This window comes from Zonotrichia leucophrys, chromosome 1, assembly GCF_028769735.1.
Source record: "Zonotrichia leucophrys gambelii isolate GWCS_2022_RI chromosome 1, RI_Zleu_2.0, whole genome shotgun sequence".
NCBI lineage: Eukaryota > Metazoa > Chordata > Aves > Passeriformes > Passerellidae > Zonotrichia > Zonotrichia leucophrys.
The window spans coordinates 13889441-13911692 of NC_088169.1; the positions used below are offsets into that span (position 1 = coordinate 13889441).

At 53.8% G+C, this 22252-nt stretch overlaps 2 protein-coding genes across 3 annotated transcripts in view; one reads left to right on the forward strand and one right to left on the reverse strand.

Annotated features, from left to right (window-relative positions):
- The first annotated feature begins 4701 nt into the window (after positions 1-4701).
- Positions 4702-12539, forward strand: ARX (aristaless related homeobox). 2 transcript variants are annotated; one of them, XM_064707029.1, is made up of 6 exons: positions 4702-5071; positions 6137-6857; positions 8108-8153; positions 10050-10119; positions 10204-10378; positions 11247-12539. In XM_064707029.1, the coding sequence occupies exons 1-6, from the start codon at positions 4879-4881 to the stop codon at positions 11485-11487; spliced, it is 1446 nt and encodes a 481-aa protein (XP_064563099.1). In that variant the 5' UTR covers positions 4702-4878; the 3' UTR covers positions 11488-12539. The 2 variants fall into 2 exon arrangements, with proteins under 2 accessions (XP_064563099.1, XP_064563096.1); XM_064707026.1 differs by having other exon boundaries at positions 4703-5071; positions 10050-10378.
- A 3622-nt stretch (positions 12540-16161) lies between these two features.
- The window catches only part of POLA1 (DNA polymerase alpha 1, catalytic subunit), a 184202-nt gene continuing 178111 nt past the window's right edge, over positions 16162-22252 (reverse strand). Inside the window, 2 exon segments of the mRNA XM_064707038.1 lie at positions 16162-17294; positions 17296-17435. Of these exon segments, the coding sequence (XP_064563108.1) occupies positions 17259-17294; positions 17296-17435 (176 nt within the window). The 3' untranslated portion in view covers positions 16162-17258.

Consider the following 22252-nt stretch of genomic DNA (forward strand, 5'->3'; position numbering starts at 1 on the left):
AGTCCAGCTAGCTGTGACCTGCGCTGACACCTGTGCACAGGGCTCTCCCAACTCACCCCATGGGCAGCTGCTGCAGCCTCATGTCCAGGGCAACAATGGTGATGGCAAAAATGGTGATGAGAGTCCAAAAAAAGCAAAATGAGTTTTTCTCTTGGATGTGAATTAAAACCTGCTGAAGCCCAACATCATTCTGCAAAGAGATTTTGGTGCAGTGCCCTACTGATAGCTGCTGGGTACGGATTACCCAGTGCTTAAATTGTCAATCTGCAGTGAGGGGATAGCAGTTATCTTACCTGAAATGAGAAGGCTGTTAAGCCATTGAACCCTGAGGTGCAGCATTCAGGTGACCAGTGACTGGTCAAAGCCCCAGGGGACACAAAGAGATGCTGGTTCTCCCCCAGCTGTCTGATCACGGCTATAAGGGATGTGCAGCTGTTCTGAGATCCCGCAGGACCGTCTGTAGGGTACTAGCCAAATTTTTTTACGTGTTTCACAAGACTCTAGCACAAGAATTGAGTAGTTCTGATGGTTGCAGAATCAAGGGCAACAACCCATCTCCACCCATCTCCACAGCTCAGGGCTGAACTGTGCAAAGTCAAGGCTGTGCCCAGAAAAGTACTCGCCACAACGCTGTAAAATATATCGTGAATATGGACTGAGATAAAACGCTGTGAGGCTCACAAGGGGAATCATGTGCCAGTTCATGACATCTAAATGGCACCATGCATTTCCCCACTGCCTGGTACCGAGGCATCCCACCTTCCCTAATGCCCAGCTGTAGGACTTTAGTTCACAGAACCACAGTCCTGAACGCGGGGAGGGGGGGAAGAGAGGGCGCTGTCCTGGGGGAGGAATGAGTCTAAATCACATCTCTTGAAGACCAGTGGTCGCCTGCGTTTCACTCTCCTGCGCGCTCGGGTGTGGGGCGCTTCAGAGCCTGCCGTTCTCTGCGGCTGACCCGGGCTTAGCCAGGAGCTGTGGCTGCCACAGCACAGAGCAAGGGGGAGCACGGGGCCGGGGCGCCAAGCACGTCGAGGAACGGGGAGGAAACTCCAGCAAAAAGCTGGGATGGCAGGCAGACGAAATACAGTTTCTGTACCTCCCTACAGAAAGCTTCTACACAAGACTTTTTCTTCCGCATAGACGCTGATAAATCGAATTGTGATATCTATAGTGATAAATTAGGATTTTCAGTAGTTGTTATCGTTTTCTTCTCCATTGCAAAGAGAGTAAAAAATAAACAACAACCAGCTTGTGTAAAAGCCTGGGGATGGGCTGAGGCTGCGGCTCCACCCATGCGCAGGGCTGGCAGGTAGCGGGAGCCCAGCGGAGGGTTCCCGACTTCAGCAGCCGGTACCGAGGGTTGCGGGATGCGCTGGGGACGGGGTGGGTACCGATTGCTCACGGACCGAAAGCTGCCGTGCGCTCGGTCCATGGGTCACAGCCTTGTGTCGCCGGTGGCCGACGCAGCGAGGGCAAATCCTCCCCAGCCGAGACAGACGCTATTCCCTGCCAGGTGAACACAGTTTCTCACCTGGTCTTGAACCGACCCTGCACATTTCCAACCACAACGCCTGTAACAGAGCTTCGCCCTGTCTCCGCCCTAAGATCAAACACCTCTCCCCAAGGCTGACAGCGCACTGCCATTTTGTAGCCACATCCCCTCTCAAGGAAGGTTTCGGGGGGAGCGCTCCCAACGACGGGGCTCTCTGTAACGCGAAAGAAAGATGAACAGGGAGAAACAGTGACAAGCCCAAAGCCCACTGCAAACGCCGTGCCCGGGCGGCCTGGGCAGGTCCGGCAGAAGGGTGTGCGCTGGTGCCGCAGCCGTCGGGCGGGGGTGCCGCGGTGTCCCGGCCCCGCTGCGCGGCAGGCGGAGCAGCGCGGAGAGCTGCGCACCTGCCCCGTGCTCCAGGCCAAGCGGGGCCGGCACCGCCCCCGCCGCGGCCGCCCGCTCGGAGGGCAGACGGCGAGGGGGACACCCTGGGCCGGCCGGAGGGTCCCGGGCAGAGCGCGCCTGGGAACGGGCGGTTTGCACAGAGGGCCGGTCCCGGCAGCGGCTGCGCTCCGGCTGCTCCTTCCCGGCAGGGCCCGAGCGGAGCCGGGGGCGGGTGGGTGCGAGGCCGCTCCCTGGGGAGAAACTCATGGCGGAGACCCCGGGTGCGAGGAGCCGGAGCGGATATTGTTCTGGCAGCGGCAGCCGAGGGTGTTAATGTAGGCTGGCTGGAGTGAAACAAGACAAATATTTCTGTTTGTGCCTTCCTGCCTCTCTCAGCACCGGCTGTCAGTCCCCGCGCTTGTTATCCGTACAAGGTATCAGTTTGTTTGGCTGAGCTCAGCAAGGTTTTCTTCTCCGAGCAGAACTATAATTGCTATAATTCTACTGTATCATTTGGATCATTGCAGTATTGTTGTTTTCTCTCTCTCGTTCTCGCCCTGTAATACTGCCATAACGCGCTCCAGTGTTAAATTAGCAGGTTGCAGGGGGAAGGGAAGAAAAGAAGGCGAGGGAGAGACCATAAATGACTAAAAGTTTGTTTAAAAAAAATAAATAAAGCAACAAAGTGAATTGACAGAGGAGAGCTCGCATCGCAAAGCATTTTTGCCTGCGAACAGGAGTGTTGCGGGCCCGCCCCACGCCCTGGGCTGGCCGGGGCCGCGTTTCCTCCGGCAGGGCCCGCCGGGGCGCTGGGAAGTGGGGAATGGGAGGCCCCCCGGGCAGGCTCGGGCACGGGGAAACAGGGACCGGGGCGGGGAAGGAGTTAAAACAAGCTGCAGACGGCTGGAAGGCCGCAGCAGGGCTGCCTGCGCTCCGCCCGTCCCCGACAGCCTGGAGCTCCCTCCCGCCGCAGCCCCGGCTCGCACCGGCGGCAGCCACCGGAGGGTCTCGGTGCTGCTGAAGCCCTCGCAGATGCCGCACCGAAGGTCCGCCGTGCTCTCCGGCTGTCGCCTGTGCCGCGGCGGGTCCGGTTCCCCCCTCGGGCAGGCAGCTCTGCCCGTCCCTGCTCCGCCGCTCGCAGTGTCGCGGCTCGCCCGCAGCGGCTTGGCCGGAGCCCGGCGAGGCAGCGGAGGGGAGGCAGATGCGGGCCGGGCTGCCCGGCTGCCGGAGCGCCGCTCCCGGCCCGGTGCTACCCGCGGCTCCGCGCGGCTTCTCCCGGGCAAGCCCCGGCAGGGAAGCCCAGTGGAAAAGTGGCGGTGGAACCGCCCGGCACGGCCAGGGCGAGAGCAAGAGGCGGCAGCCCCTCTGCTCGCCGAGCCTCGCCAAGGGCACCCCTGGGTATTCCTGTCCCTTTTTTTTTGTTGGTTGACTGGTTTGGGATTTGGGGTGGATCTTTTTTAGTTACTGAGTTAATGAACTAATTGCCACTCGTGGCAAAAGCTCCCTAGAGCTGAGCACCGAAGGCAAACGGGGCAGCTTTGCGTACCCGGCCCAGGGGCACCCGCACAGCCGGGCCGGGCTGCGGCCGCCCCGCTGCGGATCGCGGGGCCCGCCGGCCGCGCACGTCGGGGTGCTTCCCGCTGGCATCGCCCGGCCTGCGGATCGGGGGGAAACGAAGAGGGATGAATGAGGGGTAGGAGCCCCGAGGGGCCCCGCTCCCAGGGAGGGGACGACTCTGGGTTTAACATTTGTCCCCTGCGCACGCACCTTTAGGGCTTGGAAGTGTGTGCGTGTGCGCCCTCGGGCGTGGGCACAGCCAGAGCGGCATTGAGCCCACGCCAGCACGGACACAAGCACGCACTCTCTTATTTTTTCTCTTAATTATCTCTGGTTAATTAGGAGAAGTCAGTTCCGCACGGCAGTTGTAGCATGAACAGGGAAAATTGAGCTGTCTCCGCTTCGGTGCTCGGGGCTGGGCATCACCCGAACGAGAGGACGGGTTATTTGTGGTGACCGGGAGCAGTTTCTCCGACGTGTTTGTGCTTGCGGGAGTCCGAGAGTAGGAGCGCACACATGAGCAGGGACGGGCAGAGCTGTATCGTGCCCATCAAAACTGAGCCCAAACTGACCGGACAGGGAGCCTGAACTTGTGACCGCCCAACAGGGAAGGGAAAGGAGGGAGTATAAAAAATGGTCAGAGGTTTTCCGGTCCCGAAGCGGCGTGGAAAGCGCCGGCGGAGGGGAGATATGTGTGCGGAGAAAGGCGGAGGCTGTCAGGGGAGGCAGGGGGCTGCCGGACAGCACCGCACGGGGCTGCGCGCCCTGCCCTGCCCTGCCGGGGGGAAACTCTTCCCGGCTCCCGCACTCGGCCGGTCGGCCCCGGCCGCTGCCGCGGAGAGCGCCGGGCGCGGACGCGGTGTTTCAAACAGGGCGAGCGCGCGGCCCCGCGCAGCACCGCGCCCAGACGGAGCTGCCCGCGGGAAAACGCGGCACGGATCCCCCGGCGCCGCCCACGCCATCCCGCCCGGGAATTGCCGGGGGCTAAGGAGGGGTCGGGCGGGGAGCGAGCCGCCGTCGGGGCGGGGGGGTGGGGACGGAGCAAGGCGTGCCGCGGGAACTCCGCTGCCGCCCATCCCGGACGCCCCCGACGGCTCCCCCGAGCGGGTCCCCGCCGGCTGCCGCCCCCAAGGAGCGGGGGCGGAGCGCGGCGGGAGGGGCGGGGCGGGGCCGGGGGCAGCGCGGCGACTCGGGGCGGGCGCCGATCCGGGGCGGTCCGAGCCGGGCTTTGCCGGGCGCCGTCTGTCGGCGGCCGCCCGGCCTCCGGCGGGAGCCAATCAGGGGGCGGCTGCCCGCACGTGGAGCCGAGGGGACTCAAGAGCGCCGCGGCCGCCGCTCACTCCCCCCGTGACGGGCGTCCCGGCGGCACCGGGCAGCGCCGCGGGGGCGTCCGCGCCGCCGCTCCCGCCCCGGCCCCACGGCTCGGCCCCGCTGCCGCCGCCATGAGCGGCCCCTACCCGGAGGAGAGCTGCGCCGAGCGCCCCGAGTGCAAAAGTAAATCGCCAACTTTGCTGTCCTCCTACTGCATCGACAGCATCCTGGGCCGGCGGAGCCCCTGCAAGGTGCGGCTGCTCGGTACCGCGCCCACCCTGCCCGCCATCGCCGCCCGTCCCGACACTGACAAGGCCGCGCAAGGTAAGCCCCGCCGTCCCATCCCGCTCGTCCCGTCCCTTTTCCCAGGATCGGGCAGGCCTGGCTGTGTGTCCCCCATTCCCCGCACAGCCTGCGGCTCGGCTCCGGCCCCGCTCCCCGCCCGCACCGCACGGCCGGGCGCCGCCTCGGAGCTGCGGTCGCTGTTATCCCGTTACCGTGCTCGTTAGCGGCTGCTATGCTGCCAGGAAGCGCGGCCAGAGCCGTGCCCGGAATTCGTCACAATTCTTTCCCTGGGGGTCGGGTACCGGCGCTTTAGGCTGCTCTTGCTTTCGATATGGGTGTAATTTTTAAAGCCGAAATAAATCGGTGCGAGATGCGATCCGTGTCGGGGGAAAGCCTGGCCCGTTCGCATTAAAACCTGTAACGGGTTTCGGGCAGCGAGCCGGGGCCGCGCCCGGCAGCAGCCGGGGCAGTGATAACGGGCCGCCGGCAGCCGCCGCCCCCGGCCCAAGTTGGGAGCAGCCCCCTCCGGAGCCGCGGGGAGCCCGGATGGGCAGCTCCCATGGGCGGCCTCGCTCCCGCTTTTCCCGGCGTACACTGCCGGGCGGGATTCTTTCCTACAAAACCAAAACTACACTTGGGGACGGGGGGGATGATAAATAGGAGGGGGGAACAAAACAAAAAAAAAGCCAGCGGAGGAATCCCGGGCCGCCGGGCGGGCGCAGTGGGACCAGCGCTGCCCCGCCATGTGGGATGTGGTCCGGCACTGACCGCTGTCGGAAATGTGCCGGCGCAGGCCCGGGGCTGCCGGAGCCCCCGCAGCCTGTCCCGGGCTCAGCGGCCGGGAGGAATTTCTTCCCAGGCTGGGAGCAGCGGCGCGGGCCGGGGCCGGCCTGAGGGACGGGGTAGGAGGTGGGAAATGGTGTATGAAGGATGGCTGAGGGACTGGACTCTTGCTCTGAGCTCTATTCGCGCAGATCCTACTGACCGTGTCTTTCCTTCTCTCTTCCTTCCTTCCTTTCTTTCTTTCCTCCGCACCCTTCTCCCCGCCACGCCTGCCCGCTCCGTCCGACTGCTGCGGCCGTCTACGCCACTTTCATGGCTCAGGGTCCCCTAAGGCCAGTCCCCCCTTCGAGCCGGCCGAGCTGCACCTTCCCCCCAAACTGCGCCGGCTTTACGGGCCGGGCGGGGGCCGGCTGCTGCCACCGCGGGCGGCGGGGCCGCGGGGGGACCGGACGGAGGGGCGACCGGAGGGGGGCGCGGGCCCCGTGCCCGCTGCCGCCCCGTGGGACACGCTGAAGATCAGCCAGGCGCCCCAGGTCAGCATCAGCCGCAGCAAAAGCTACCGTGAAAACGCGCCCTTCGTGGCGCCGCCGCCCGCCCGGGACGAGCTGGGCAGCCCCGCCGCACACGTCGAGGAACGGCCGGGCCCTGCCGCGCCGGCCGCGGAGGAGGAAGAGGAGGAAGAGGACGAAGAGATGCTGGAGGAGGACGAGGACGAGGAGGAAGAGGAGCTGGAGGACGACGAGGAGGAGGAACTGCTGGGCGAGGACGGCGGGGGGCTGCTGAAGGATGCCCGCCGGGGCGCCACCGCGGCCCCCGGGGCGGAGGGCGGGGATCTGTCCCCCAAGGAGGAGCTGCTGCTGCACCCCGAGGACGGCGAGGGCAAGGACGGCGAGGAGAGCGTCTGCCTCTCGGCCGGCAGCGACTCCGAGGAGGGGCTGCTCAAGAGGAAGCAGCGCCGCTATCGTACCACCTTCACTAGCTACCAGCTGGAGGAGCTGGAGAGGGCCTTCCAGAAAACCCACTACCCCGACGTCTTCACCAGGTACCGGCGCCGGGGCCCCGGCCGAGCGCGGAGCGAGCGAACCGCGGGGGGACGGGACGGGCCGCAGTGCGCTGTACCCCCGCCCCCGGCGGTGAATCCTGCCTCGGGCACCCCCGGGCTGGAGGAGACGGGGAACGGGGCCGGGTTCAGGGGGGACCCGGGGCCGGCAGAGCCCAGGCAGGCCCGCCTCAAGGCCGCCGCCGCCGGGCGCTATTTTTACCGCTGCCCACCCCTCCTCTCACCGCGGCGCTCCGGGATCGGTTTCGCGCTGCTCGTGGGCTGGAGCCCGGCCCGGGGAAGCCCCGGCAGCGGCAGAGATCAAAGCGCCGCTGCCTAAAAATACCGGCCCGGCACGTCGGGGCCTCTTGGTGCCCGGAGTTGCCCCCAAGGAGCCCAGGGGGGCCCAGGCCGGCTCTGTTCACACTGTCGGGGACATTTTCCCGTTGAAAATGGGTGCTCGGTGGTGGCGGGTCTGGACAGCGGCTCCTCCGCGGGAAGCGCAGGCAGGGAGAGAGGCAGAGCCGCCAGCCCTCTCCTCGGCGCTGACCGAAAATTGCAGCTCCCCACTCCCGCCTTAAGGCTAGAGGGGGATCGAGTCCCCAGAATCGCACTTTTCGATCCCGAAGACCCTCCCGGTTTCTCGGGGGTTGGGGTTCGGGGCAGCGTTTGAACAGGAGTGTTCACGGGGACATTTTTTTTTTTCGTGGACCTTGGAGCCGCGCATCGCCCGCGGCGCTCACCTCGGGGCGCCGCCTGGCCCGGCCCCGGGAGCGGCGGCCCGGGCTGTGTATGGACGTACCGCTGTTTTTTCGTTGGTGCTTTTTTACGGCTTTGGGTTTTGCGCCAGGGCTTTTCACGCCCTGAGGGCGCGGGACTCCGGCCGCGGCAGGGTCCCTGTTATGCTGGGAATGCTCCTCTCTGGGACACGGAGCTGATGAGCCATTTTCCAGTGCCTTAGTGTTTTCCGATTTACCTTAATTGTGGCAATGTGAACCTCCGTGTGGAGCTTCCCGGCTGCCGTCCCCTACACGGCAGCTGCGGCTGGCAGTGGCCGAGTTTGGGGAGCGGCGGGGAGGGAATGCCAAAACCCTAGAGTCAGTCCCAAGAGGCGCCCAGCTCGGAGCCGGGCCGAGGGCGGCAATAGGCGCTGTCCGCCCGCGGCCCGGCCCCGCCAGCCTCGGGCACCGCGATTTCGGGCGCGGGCGATTGGAGGTGCCCCGGGCTGACGGCGGCGTCTGTGTCTCCCCCAGGGAGGAGCTGGCCATGAGGCTCGATCTGACAGAAGCCCGAGTGCAGGTGAGTGCCAGCGGCGGGACCGGGACCGGCGGCGCCCGGGGAAGGGTGGCCTGGCCCCGCCAGGGCCGAGCCATCGGCTGGCGGATCCCCGTGTGGTTAAACTCAGGGCTCCCGGTTCGGTTGTTAGAAACCCGCTCGGCCGCAAGTCGGGTATTTGGCTGCCATCAAATCTCCAATCGGGCTTCATAAAAGCCCACTTAGTGCTAGAACAAACAGGGCCATTTGAAGGCGAAATGTTGTTTGATTTCCTCTCCGCCTGCACAAGGAGCTGGCTAATGCTATTTGATTTCCCATTTTTGATAGCAATAAGCCTGCATTGATCTAATAGTGAGTGAGTGCAATGCTATTAAAGGTGTTTGCCGCCCCATACCAGAGTGCATTTCCCAACCCGGGTCTCATAACCAAAGAGACGATAAACATTGGGATGCCCTGATTGCCAACAGAAAACAGATGTCTCTGGGTTTGAAGCTGAGCAAATCACTTTACAGTTAAAATCGGGCGCTGATAAAGCATAATAAATTCCATATGGCTCATTTAATACACAACAGCTTCTTGCATTAGAGGGGCTAATGATGAGATTTGTCCCCTCCTTTCTGTTGACACATTTCTCCATTGTCAAACAGAGATGTGACAGCAAATCAGTATTTTCAGCTCAGGGGAACAAGTCGTGGGAAAGTTAAATAACTTTTTTAACAGAAAGACACCCCCTTTCTTTCTCCTCTATTCATGGCAGAAGATGTAATTAAGTGAATATGAATTATGAGAGTCCCTTCGTTTACCTTTGGGTCTACTCAGACTTATTAATTCAATAAGGGGGAATTGTAGTGAGGACAGCTTGCTAATTGAGTTTTAGCGGGGAGGAGAGACGCTCCCTCCGTGCCAGGCTGTTGCCTTCCTCACCAGCACAATGCCTCTTCGTCGTGGGTGCCCGGAGAGGCGTGCGTGGAGATCAATTCCCGCTGAACAACTGCAGGGAGACTCGCAGCGCTGCTGCTGTTCTGCCTTCCGGGAAAGAAGGGTCTCATACTGAGCTTACAAAGCCCAGCATTACAGAAAAAACTCTGCCCACACCAGTCCCAAAAGATTTACAAGCGTCTCTCTCTCAAAGTCTCTGTCTGTAGGTGTGTGTGATGGCCCCACATTTGGTTATTAACGGAATATTTTATTTTCCTTTGAAATACGGTTTATTTTCCTCTACCTCTCTCCTGCTTTAAGCACTTTTATTTCACGATTTTTGCTTTGTGGGAGGGGTAAAAGAAAGAAAGGATGGCAGTGCCATGGCATTCTAACTAAATTTCATAAAATAGATTTTAAAAGGGCAGCCTTGAAATCTATATTTGTTGCTTTGGTTGCCTCACAAATTATTTCTTCGTTTCCGATATCAGTGAAAGTACGATTTTTTCCCCCTCTCCTTAAATCTGAAGGGAAAAAAAGTCTACGATCCCCAAACCATATAATTTGTAAATATGCCCTTTAACGAAAAAAAAAAAAAAAGTCGCGGTGTGGGTGTGAGTGCAGAATAATTCCCGCGTAGTCCCCTTGGGAATTCGTACTGCCGCTGCTCCAGTGCAGCAGGAGCCGCCTCCCGCTCCGCTCTGTGCCCGCACCGCCGCCCTGCCGCGCAGGTGTGCGGGCTGCGGAGCTGCTGCGCCCCGCCGGGAGCCGGGGCCCGCCGCGGGGCCGGGGCTGGCACCGAGAGCCGCGGCTCGGCCCCGGCGTGGGTCGGCCCGGCCCGTGGCTCGGCGCGGCACCGGCACACGTGGGCCCTTGGGGCGATCCCGCTTCGGGGGCGACGGAGGAGCGGTGGCCGTCGGGCCGGTGCGGGGCTCCTGCGGGGCTCGCCGCTCCGAGGGCGCGGGCAGGCGTATTAAAACCGGTTTTTCTTTTGGCTTTCAGGTATGGTTCCAGAACCGTAGGGCTAAGTGGCGGAAGAGGGAAAAGGCTGGGGCTCAGACACACCCCCCAGGTTTGCCTTTCCCTGGTCCCCTGTCAGCAACTCACCCCCTCAGTCCATACCTTGATGCTAGTCCTTTCCCTCCTCATCACCCAGCTCTAGACTCCGCCTGGACCGCCGCCGCCGCCGCGGCCGCCGCCTTCCCCAGCCTGCCGCCGCCGCCCCCCGGCTCCGCGGCGCTGCCCCCCGGCGGGACCCCGCTCGGCCTCGGCACCTTCCTGGGCGCGGCCGTGTTCCGCCACCCCGCCTTCATCAGCCCCGCCTTCGGCAGGTACCGCCCGCCCCTCCCCGCGCACCGGCACCGCGCTGTCCTGAGGCGGGGGCGCCGGGCTGAGCGCGGCCCCACACGGGACCCGCCGCGCGCGGCCGCCCCGCCGTTCGAACTTGGAGCGCCTCGCAGCCGGCGCCCATTGGGCGCCGCGCGGGTCACGTGCTTCCGCCGCGGCCGCTCATTGGGCAGGGGCGGCTCCCCCGCCCGCCCCCCGCGCGGCCGCGGGTTCCCCGTGGGGGCGGCCGGGCCGGGGCAGGGCCCCGCGGGAGCGGCCCGCGGAAAGCCGCGCTCCCACTCAGAATTAAACCCTTGCGTGGGTTTCCCTTCGTGCCTGCGTGCCCTCTGCTTTGCTCGGGGCGGGAGTTGCCAGTATTTGCCCAGTCGGGATGAGCAGGAGCCGCGGCATCCCGGGTGCCGTGAGCCGCTCCGGCCGCGGGGGGACCGTTACGGACGGATTTTTAGCCGCGGGCATGAGTGGGGCTGAGCAGCTTCCACAGGTTCGCGTCGGGACGAGCTCCCGCGGGAGGTGCGGGCAGCGCCGGGCGGCCCCGGCAGCGCTGCTGGCGGCTCCGGCGAACGGGGGGAGCGAGCGCTGCCTGCCTGGGACCGAGGGCTTCCCTCCTGTCTCCGCCGGCTGCATCCCCCGGGCCCTGCCGTCCTGACTGTGGCAGCCGGGGAGGACCAGGCTCCGCGATTTTTCCTCCCTTTTTAAATTTTTTTTTTTTTCCCCAAAAAAATCTTTAGCCTGCCCGCCGTCGGGTATTTCTAGCGGGTCTCTGTCCCCTCGCGTCCGCGCTCGGTGGGGAGGAGGCGAGCGGGGCCGGCGCTCCCGGCGCGGCGGTGACGGCCGTGTGTGCTTCCCTTGCAGGCTCTTTTCCACCATGTCCCCCCTGGGCAGCGCCTCCAGCGCCGCGGCGCTGCTGCGGCAGCCGGCGCCGGCCGCCGAGGGCGCGGTGGGCTCGGCGGGGCTGGGGGACCCGGCCAGTGCCGCCGCCGACCGGCGGGCGTCCAGCATCGCCGCCCTGCGGCTGAAGGCCAAGGAGCACGCCGCCCAGCTCACCCAGCTCAACATCCTCCCCGGGAACAGCACGGGGAAAGAGGTGTGCTAAGGCACGGCTGCCGGCCGCGGGGTGCGGGATAGGGTTTTTTTAGGGGGGAGAGAGAAAAAGAGGGGGAGAAGAGGAGAGTAAATACGCGAATCAATAAAGGTCACCTCAGACAGCATGAAGCAAGACCAAACGGGGGGAAAAATAATGGTGATTTTTTTAAAAAAAAGAGGACCAGCAGCTGAGACTGTAGTAGGTCCTCAAGTTAGGAACTTGGGGAAAGTGAATGCCTCTCGCATCATCCCTCACACGAGTGAAACGACACTTAAAACCTCCTGAATGAGTAACTCCTTGGCTGGTACATTTCTTAAATGTACGATGTGTCCATTTCCTCTATGAACATAAGGGGGAAAAAAGTAAAAAAAAAAAAAAAAAGAAAAAAAAAAGAAAAAACCCTAATAAAAGTTACTATATATTAGCGTTTCGTACACTAAATATTTTTCCTTCTGTTTATCTGGCAAGAAAAAAAAAGAAAGAAATAGAATTGTAATTAAGAAAGTGAAACAAAAAACAATAGAGAAGCTAAGAGAGGGGGGAAAGCTACCCACATCTTCTTAAAATAGCATCCTAGGATGTTAAGTTGGTCAGTTAGAAGCGCTGGAGAACTATTTTACATGTTGCAACGAACTGCATATGCTAACCAAGGATGCTGACAGTGCAAACTGAAAGTAAATTTGATGCTGTAAGATAACCAGTGCACTTAGGGGAAAGGGTATATCTTTTTCTTGTTATATTCTTTATCACTACACCAACCAAGGTTTTTATATCAAACCAAAGCGAAATACACTGCTAGAATATGGACTGTTTAAGTCACTAAACTGTGATTATTAATTCTGTACATACCATTGTTATAAAAAAAAGAACAGAGCTTTGTATATTTGAAAAGTTATAAAACAATTGCACTCAGTGTAGTGTTGTAAAAGTTTGTCATTCTGTAGATTCTTACTGTGTTGTAGATATAATAGGGTTCCTAGACAAATATTTATGTACAAACTCTTTATTTAACTTATTAACTGTAGAGGTTTCTGAAACCCTCAAGAGGCAATGGTACAGTACTTTTTCGTGTAATGTCGTTATTGTTAACACTTTTCCTTGCTATCCGGTGGAGAAGTGCCACGTTCAGAAAATAAACAAAAAATATATGTTTAACAAAAAAAAAAAAGAAAAAGAAAAAAAAAAAGACATCAAAAGAGAAGCAGAAAGCCCTGCTGTCCTTGCGGGGGCTGCGGGGCCGGGGTCGAGCTCTGCCAGCCGCAGCGCCGGGGTCCCCCCGCGAGCCGGGCCGGGGTGGGCGCGGGTGGCTCGGCCGGGAGTGCCGGGGCCGGGCGGGAGGTGCCGCAGCCCCGTTTGCGAGCGGATCGCGGGGCGCTGGGCACGCAGGGCCGGGCCTGTCCGCGCTGTGCCGCGGGCACCGTGGCGTGTCCCCGTGTCCCCCCCGCCGCCAGCGCGGGCTCGGGGCCGTCCCTTGGTGGCAGCGGTGCCACCCGCGGGGAGCCGCCCCACGCTGCCCGGCCGGGCACGGGACAGCTGCTGCCGAAAGGCGGGAGTGAGGAAGAAAATCTGGAATTTTGGGGAGCGCTTGGCCGCCCCCGCGCCTTTGGGGTTACAAAAGTTTCTCCGCGCCTGCCCCTTCGTTCTCCTAGAGGTGAACTTCCTTTCTTCCCTCTTCCTTTATTACTCCCCGGGTGGTTTTCTTACTCTTTTTTTTTTTATATTGTTGTTTTTTCTTCTCTTTTTTTTTTTTTAATTTTTTTCCTTTGTTTTCGGGCGCAGCGGTCCCGCCTGCCCCTTCCCCGGAGCCGAGATGCGGGCAGCCCCGGCCGCTCCCCGCGCTCCTTCCCCCCGGCCGCGATGACTCCTGATCCCCCCGACCAAGCCCGACGGGCCGCCGGAGAGCCGGGGTGTGGGGTTCTTTTTTTGGGCGCTTTGGTCCAGTCTCGGCAGCGCTCACAGCGGCGGGCCGGGGCCGGAGAGGAGCCCGAGGGCAGCCCGAGAGGGGCCCGGCCCGGCGGGCGGCCCCGGCTCCGGGAGGAGCGAGCACCGCGCGTGGGAGCCCCCGCGACCCTTCCCCGCAGCTCCCCCTCCACTCCCGGCATTTTACATCCCACACCCCCCTACCCCGCCCGCCTCCAGCCGTATTTTTGAGTTCTAAAACCCACCATAGGCGCGCAAAAAAAATTTATGGGAAAAATAAGGCTTGTTCCTTGGACGTTATTAACGGTGCAGCCTGAAATATACATTTTTGCCTCAAAGAAAAGGGAATCATTATCAAGCCATTAGGCATTAAGAAATGTCATTCAGTCATTTTTATTCATTCTGCTGAAATCTTCGTAAAAGCCCGAATCATACTTCTGCAAGCAGCAATTTTGTTAATCCAGGGGGTTATTACTCTGGTCCCTTATTAGGATCTATACTGCTGCCAAGCAATCCTATAACCTTCTCAAAAGAAGTTTACCTCCGTGTTATAAAACCAGTAGTGGTATTTATACTGTGCAATAATTAGTGTATTACCTGAATCCACTAACAGGTTCATTTTATCTCCGCACAAAACCCCTAGTCTGCTTATAGAAAGCTTGTGCCTCCTTTGGTGCTGTTAAAGTGGTGAAAGAGTGAATGAAGGCTGGTAGCACTTTCTCCTTTCGCCGTGCCTTAATTCCCATCTCTTTTTGCTCTCATCCAATTAGTGCAGTGTATTAAGCGGTTTATCATCTCATAGTCAGCTATTGAGAGAAACAAGGCGAACACTTTGCAATAGAGCCTGCTCTCCTTTGACACCCTCAGGTACTTACATATTCCACTGTGCTATGAATAATAGAGGAAGAATAGAGCGCTAATTCCCTCATCAAAGAATGCCTTGTCTGCTGCTTTGCTCAACAACACCATTCTGATCAAAAGAAAAGCAATAAAGCTTAGCATAACAAAACGAAACCTACTTATTAGCTTAGTGGTTAAATTAATGCAGAGCCGCTGCTATTCAAAACCAAGGTTTGAAAACAGCCTCCAACAACCTGATAATGCTGCCTTCGGGATGAAGGAATTTTAATCTGAAATTTGAAGCTGGCACAGATGAGTTAATCTATTAAACTGCTATAAGGAGGGTGCGGGAGAACTATTCAATTAAGGCACATTTAAGGTGCCCTGTAGAAGACGGGGATGGATTCGAAGGGGAAGATGTGCTCCGCTCCGGCCTTAGAAAACTGCCTTTGGCGGCGAAAAGAGGGATTTTGGCACAGCAGCAGCCGTGTTTGCGGATGGGAATTCTTTTTCATATCGCATATGTCATCAGTGAAACCTGGCCACCGGCTCCATATATCAACACTCTTCTTCCCAACTGCAAATAAATACAAATAAACACAAACCTTCATTTTAACAGCACGGCGTGGGGGAGGGGGATGTGAGGAGGAAAAGGAAGGGAAGGCCATTCAGGCCAGAGCAGTCTCAGAATGCAAACCTCCGAACTTCGCTTTTCCCAAATTATTTACATTGCGGCGTTTACCAGCTCCATTTAATATTAAATGCCATAAAGATGATTTTGCGTTTCCCAGCCTTTCCGAGGGGCCAAGACGAGGCACGGTGCCCAGAGCTGATTAGAGAGGGAGAGGGGAGGGGAAAAAAAAATCCTGTTTTTACTCCTTGCCAAGACTTCAGCTCTGATCTGACCAGCTTTGCTGAGAGGAATCAAAAAAAGCCTCCATTCGGGGTAAAAGCCCTCATTTGCCATCCTCACCCCCCCAGTGTGGCTGCCGGGGGCTCCGGGGCTGTGCCACTCACGGCTCCTCCGCCTCAGAGCGTGGGGGAACAGCCCCTGGCAGGGCCACTCTGTGCTGCTGCACCCTACACAGTCATTCCACAACACTCTCATTTAATCTAAACATCCCTAAACTTGCAAATTAACAGGCTCTTCAGCTGTAATTATACAGATACATACAAGTGCCACAGGGTCAGGTTACGCCATATCTATCCATTTTATTTGTATACCTAATGTCTGGAGGAGAAGGTCACACTTTTCACTTTCCTAAGGCATTCTACCCAGTAGAATCAGTATATATCAGTAATATCTTCATAATCCTAATTGAGCTGGACACAAAAAATCTAAAAATCTCTGCATGGAACTACAAGAAACCAGGATCTTTTGAAGTTCAGCAACTTCAGGACGGCATCTTGGCAGCAACACCTTCTTTCCAAGACAGACTCCAAATAAAGTCTGTTTTACAATATTAACCCAACTAAACATATTGGGAAGGATCAATAGCTCACCAGGGTGGGACAACACCTGCACAATACCAGAGGCTGCACAGATTCCATTTCCCACTGTAGTGATTCCATGTGAGCAGAAATGAAAGGGTTCAGTTCCAAAAGTTGCTAGGAACATGACTGTGTATTTAGGCATATTCAAACTGACACTACCCATACTGACACACAGCTTCTCCCAAATGCCACTCTGGGGACAAATGAATGTCATAAAATACTCTGAACACAATCAGATACATGAATCCCTACAGTGCCCAACATGTTCATGCTGATGCTCTTACTTCTTCTTCAAACTCCCTTTGTTAATGGCTGTTCATCCTAAAAACAGACACAAAAGCAATTCTGTAAGACCAGGAGAGGTCCAGAGCAATATGACCTAGCATTCATATTTCCAACCATCAGATCATAGAATCAAATTCTCTTTTACTAGAAAACTTTATTTTTTTTCCTTCAAGTGTGAAAAAACTTTACATTTTACACTGTTTAAGATTTAAAGGCAATTTTTATAACCTTACATTAATATATCACATTGCAAACTAAACAGTGAACAGAGTACAATATTTTGTGTACAAAAGCATGTACCCAAATTTACTCTCTTGTCGTATCTGCTTGTCATTTTATTAGAAGTAAATGAAAAATACAATTTGTTTGTAAAAACTGTAAAATCTCCAACACAGTAATTATTACAGAACAGTAACTATGATTTGCTGCTTTCCATTCCCCTGTTATCGGTTACAATGCCATCCCAAAAATATTTTTCTCTATCGATTGCTTATTTTCAAATACTTTGAAATGAAACACATTTATATCCTCTGCATGAGTGAAATGGGTTTTGTTCATGTGCATGTCTTTACATCCACACAGAAATTTTCAACGTGGCAAAATGCTATGCTTAAAGATGCTTGGAAAGACTCCTAATAAAAAGATGGTCCCTATTTTTAGCACCTCCAGGTTTCAGTCGTTCTTTAATGAATTTCAAAGTAAAGCATCCCTACCTCTGTTCAGAAGGTAATAGGACATTTAAATGCATTTAGGTTTAGTATTGTTTTTAATTGGTATGTTTATGATCAGGAAGAAGATAAATCGTGAAAAGGCAAAACATTAGTGCTCCTACTGAGACCTCTACTAACCTCTCTTCCTGAGAGCACCTCTAGTAAATACCCTGGAGCAAAGTCTAGGATCACTTACATTCCAGCAACTCTCACTGGGAATTATCCAATTAAAGCAGCAATTCCCCCACCCCCTTTTCCCTCATAGGTCTAAATACACAACAAAAAATATTGCAAAAATCAACTACTCCATATTTTAATAACCCTGGTTTCTCAATGAGGGAAAAAAAGGAAGATAAAAACACCTTGAATACTTCGTATCCATAAGAATCATACATCCTGTTTTCATCTCCCATTTTTCCTCCTCCAAAGAGACAAGATTATTAAAACATCATTGTACATACTGAAATAGAGTATTGCTGAAGAGATCATTACTGATAAACAAGGGACTGGCCTCCCTCCATTTTTAATCAGTCACTGTCGTTCATTCCTGGGCTCTCCCACAGATCTATCTTCCTATACTGACGGTGAAGAGTTTGCCAAGGTTCACTTCTGAGTAGCCACTCATGGCCAGGCATTTGTCTACGGTGCTCTTCAGTCTTTTGTAGGCGTCAGAGACTTCCCTCCTGAGTTGCTTCTTCTTCAAATACTCTAGAAAAACAAAGATGAAAAACCCAAACACAAAGAGGCATTAAATGACCACAAAAAGACAGGATTTTTGCAATTATTAGACTGTGAATCAAGATATTTTAAAACAAGGTGAATGTTGTAGATAGCAATTGTGGCAAGATCTCCCATGTTCTGCTGCATTCCCAGCCTTTCCTGCAGGAGCTGGTGAGGGGCCATGGTGAACCCTGGTCATGGAACCAAGGCTGAAGCTCCCTCAGCCCCACCAGCACAGGAGCAGTGGGAAAACTGGCAAGAGCCACCCCTAGTCCAGTTTTGTGATCCAGCCGGAGTGAAATGGGGGCTCACTAAGTCACAGCAGAGAAAGTAAGCAATAGTTGGGCTGGGTCGGAAAGGATCCCATTTAAAAGGGGCAGGTGCCCTCACTTGGTGAGAACTATCCAAAGTCCCCAGGGGTTGGAAGCAGGGAGGGTTTCAATTCATGTCCAGTTCATGTCCCTCATCCCTGCTGTTAACAGTGGCACTGGCACAACCTGGGACACTTATCACCAGTCTTGTGAGCTCTCAAATGCACTTTGTGTGCAGGACGGGAATCATGATCCTCAGCACTAGGGAGGCACTGGAAGGAAAAGGGGAGTAGCACAAACAAGGAGAATTCCATGCTATTTTACCCTAAAATGGAGAGAAGATGCCCAGTATCTCAACCAGGAGATGTCAGGTTCACCAGATACATGAATGAAGAGGCTCCCAAATGCTTGATAAGAGATGTGTGGGGACATGCATTTACTCACCTGTACCTTTATGTGTGTGCAAAGTCATGTGCATGAGCCTGTACATATTTCAGCAGCAAAGACTAAGGTGTTCTATTTCTGTTGGGTTTTTTAATAAAATTTTCTGCCATTAAAAAAAACCACACCCAAGGGATTTTCTTTGGGTGATTGTCCAGCTTTTCTTTTATAAAAGCTGTGAACAAAGACTAAAAGAGCAAAATATTCCACTACTCCATTATAAAGCAATGCCAAGTAGATGCAGATCTGGCACAGTTCTGCTCCTACTTTCCAACCAACTCCACACTCCAGGAACACCAGCTCCTACCCAAAAGCCTTTTCCTGCAGTTACACCTTGAACACTGGAGAGCACACAGACTGCAGAACAAGGTGCCCTCCCAGGCAGCTTCCCTGCTCTCAGACTGGAGGGACTCCACACCCAGCAGCACCAGGAGAGCACAGCACAGGTACTTGCAGGTCAAGATCTGAAACCGCTGAGGTGCAGGGTAAAGCTTGTGAGCCACCAACATCCTTTCTATGTCTCATTAGCTTTGCCTCACTTCTCCCTGACACCTTCACAGCCCTCCTGCTCCTTTGAATACATAACAGAGGAAACCATCCCCTCTCAAACAGCTTTTAGTCTACAGCACAAGTTAAGATGAAAAACCAATTGTATCTAAAATCAGTGGAGATTATTTAAGAAAAGGTTTTTGGGGAGAGGGACACTCTGGTTTTCTGAGTCTATATGTACAAGGGGTGAAATGTCTCATTTTTGTGACAAGTCACACCTCACCTCTGTGATGTGACTGAGATGAAGGTGTCCCTTCAGACAGCTTCACCTCAGCAGCCAAGGACTGCTACATGAGGAGATGGCAGCGATGGGAGGCATGGTGACAGAAAAAGCTATCACAGTTTTGAGGTTTGTGAACTTCTCCTCTCTGAGGATTTACAAATATTTCTGCAGAGCCTCAGATGTTGTAGTATGAGCTCAGCAGACAAGCTCTGGATACAATACAAACAGCAATGTTTTACTGAGGAATTGCCACCTGCTTAGGTTTTCTGTGTTATTCATAAAGTTCCACTGAAGTTAACTGCTTTGCATGAAGCTATCAACTCTTTAAAAATTAAATTAAAAATTTAAATTAACAATGCCAGAGTAAGTGAATACATTGATTAAAAGCACTTTGATAAGCACCTTTCATGCATTTTTGTGAAGGAGTTATGTATTGTGTCTGGGCAGTAAGCAAACAGAAGAAGATGCCTTGTTGAAGACACCACATTTTTACTGTTACACAGACAGTAGTGACTTAAAGTCTATTAGCAGAATTGGATTTTCCTTAAACTGCAACTCCAATACAACAAAAGCTTGATTATATGAATCTGCTCATTAACAGGCTGAAGTCACTATGGCATAAACACATTTAACGATTCTAAAAGTATTTAGATATAGGGTTAAATTAAACAAACCTTAAAAATTGTCTTAACCAGATCCATAAAAACACCAATCCCACTTTGCCACAAACTGAGCTCTCACTTGTTTATGTATTTTCAAGATTAATGATACAGTAAATGGGTTCACTTGCAACTGCTCACATTAGCCAAACCACGATCTTTCTATCAAGGAACTGTGGAAAATTCCATCCTTGTACCTCAAAACTAGGCCAAAACAGTTTGAAGCTTCCTGGAGCTCAGGAGGGTCCAAGGTAAAATACATCAATGTGAACAGCTGGCACATGTGAACAGAGCAGGAAGGCACATTAATCATTAGAACACTGAGGCAAACAATACACCAGGGCCGAAAAGTAGGGAACAGAAATACAGACCTGTGTACAGCTCCAATTCAGGCTTCAGGGCTCCAGCCATCCCACTAACAGAGCTCCCAGCTCCCCCCAACATTAAATCTAAACTCCAATTATACACAATAACCGTTCTGACAGTATGCTTCAAACATTTCTTAGATGCAATTACCCTTGTAGAGGCAGGCAGGAAAGGGTGGACTGAAAAAAAAAGGAGAAATATGAGGGGCCTCGTTGAAGTAATGAGGCCAATTTTAAGTTTCAATTATAAGAGAATGGGAGCTGGGAGCTCCGGGAGGAGAGGCAGGCAGGGCTGTGTCTGCAGCACCATGCATTTGAATGACACAAGTGCATCTGATGACTGGGGAGAAGAGATTTAAAGAACTGTAGTAATACAGAGCAGGGGAAGATGAGAGAGGACACAGCTCCTGATGTGTTTACCTCCTTTGCTGATGGGATATTGACTTTTCCCACCAGGTTGGTTAGAAAGGGGACTATTTACGCTGCCACACAGCAGAGTAAGAATGACAACCGGCATCACTCTGTGCTCCTGTGAGTAAAAGACAACTGTGACCGCTGTATATCACACAGCCAGTCAATACCTCCGAGTTACCACACCATCCAACTTAGAGATGCATATAAAAGCTCCTACTTTCTTCCTAAATGAGAATTTAATCAATAACATGCTTAAGGCCTTCTGAAAACTGAGCTATACAAACTGACTGAAATTGCCTTTTAGTGCTCACTTTCTGAAATAGTTCTATGTCCATTATCACCCCATCATTGTTTTAGTAACATCCAAGTTCAGGGGCATGGAGCAATCTTTTAAGATGACCATTGCTGCAGAATGTATACATGGCTGTACATAATGAGATGTATTTCTATACATGCAGAGCACATGAAAGACAGTATCAAAACAAATACAAAATTAGAAATGCAATTACTTTAATAGAAATAAATTTTTAAAATCTGCTTCTGACTGTATGCAAGTAAAATTCAGGTGCTGTATTTTCTAAAGTTAGTAAATCACTGACTCTGATAAATACTACAGAATTACACTACCAAGCATGCAGGTAATCCCTCCTTCTACCTCCCAACATAACTGCTCCTTCCTTCCCTTCACAAAACAGTCTGAACTTCTGGATATCCTGTCAAATTTACTACCCCATCCTTGTTTCCTAAGTCCTTGTACCCTAAGTCCTTGTTTAGCTATCTAGGTATATTTTTACATTATTAGGGACCAAAAACAAAGAAAAAATTGGAAACATCTGAAACAATGGAGATATTCGGATGTATGTGCCATTTGAAGGATGGAGATATTTGGAGGTTATACCTAACTGCATGTTTTCCATTTATTGCAATTTCTCTTCATTTCTATTAAAATGATGCTGATCATTTTAATAGAAATGATAGCCTGATAGCCACAATCAAGAACTTTAATTCTTGGATTCCCTAAAATGTGGCTCAGTTAAAGCCTTCTGGTTTTTTTCCTCCTGACTGGACAACTGAACTGTGTCAACTATTAAACTCTCTCCCCTAATTATTCTGTTGACAGCCTGCTCTTCAGAGTGAGAAGTAAAAATCTATCACGTTCCTTTGTATTTGTGTGCATGTATCTGCACCAGGTACAGGAGAAACAACATAGTTGCCTATGAGCACAGTGCCAAAACCTTGGTTTGTCTGGGAATGCACAAAACCCCCTGCAGAGTATCATTTATTTAAAGCATCATGTCTTTATCACACTTTTATTTAAGGAGTTAAGGAACATACTAAATTAGCTCCTGATTTTTTTACATCGCCTACTGGTTATTGTATTTTAATTACAGCAAGCTTAGACACACAGGCAGCAGTCTCTGTTCCAAATATCTGTGTTTCATTTATTTCTGTGCAAAGGTAGCAAACAACAGTCAGTCATAATTGGTTCTGTCAGATGTTTTACAGTCAGTCATAATTGTCTCTGTCTAGAGGTGTGTCAATTTACTGTAAGTTAAATAAATATTCTGTCTATTATGATATCAGGTTATATAAGCCATTTTTTTTAATTGCATGGGTTCCCCTTTCATAATCCACAGCACCCCTATTTATACTGTTAACCTTAACTTTGTCATTTATGGAATGTCAATGAAAAAAGTCAACAGCAATTTAATGAACAGACGTGGAAGCCTCTAACACAGTTGCTTTTTTATTTCTAATTAAATACAATCAATTCGGCTATAAAGCAATTAAATTATTCTGTCATAACGCTGCTGTCCTCAAACATCTATGAGCAATGCCAGTT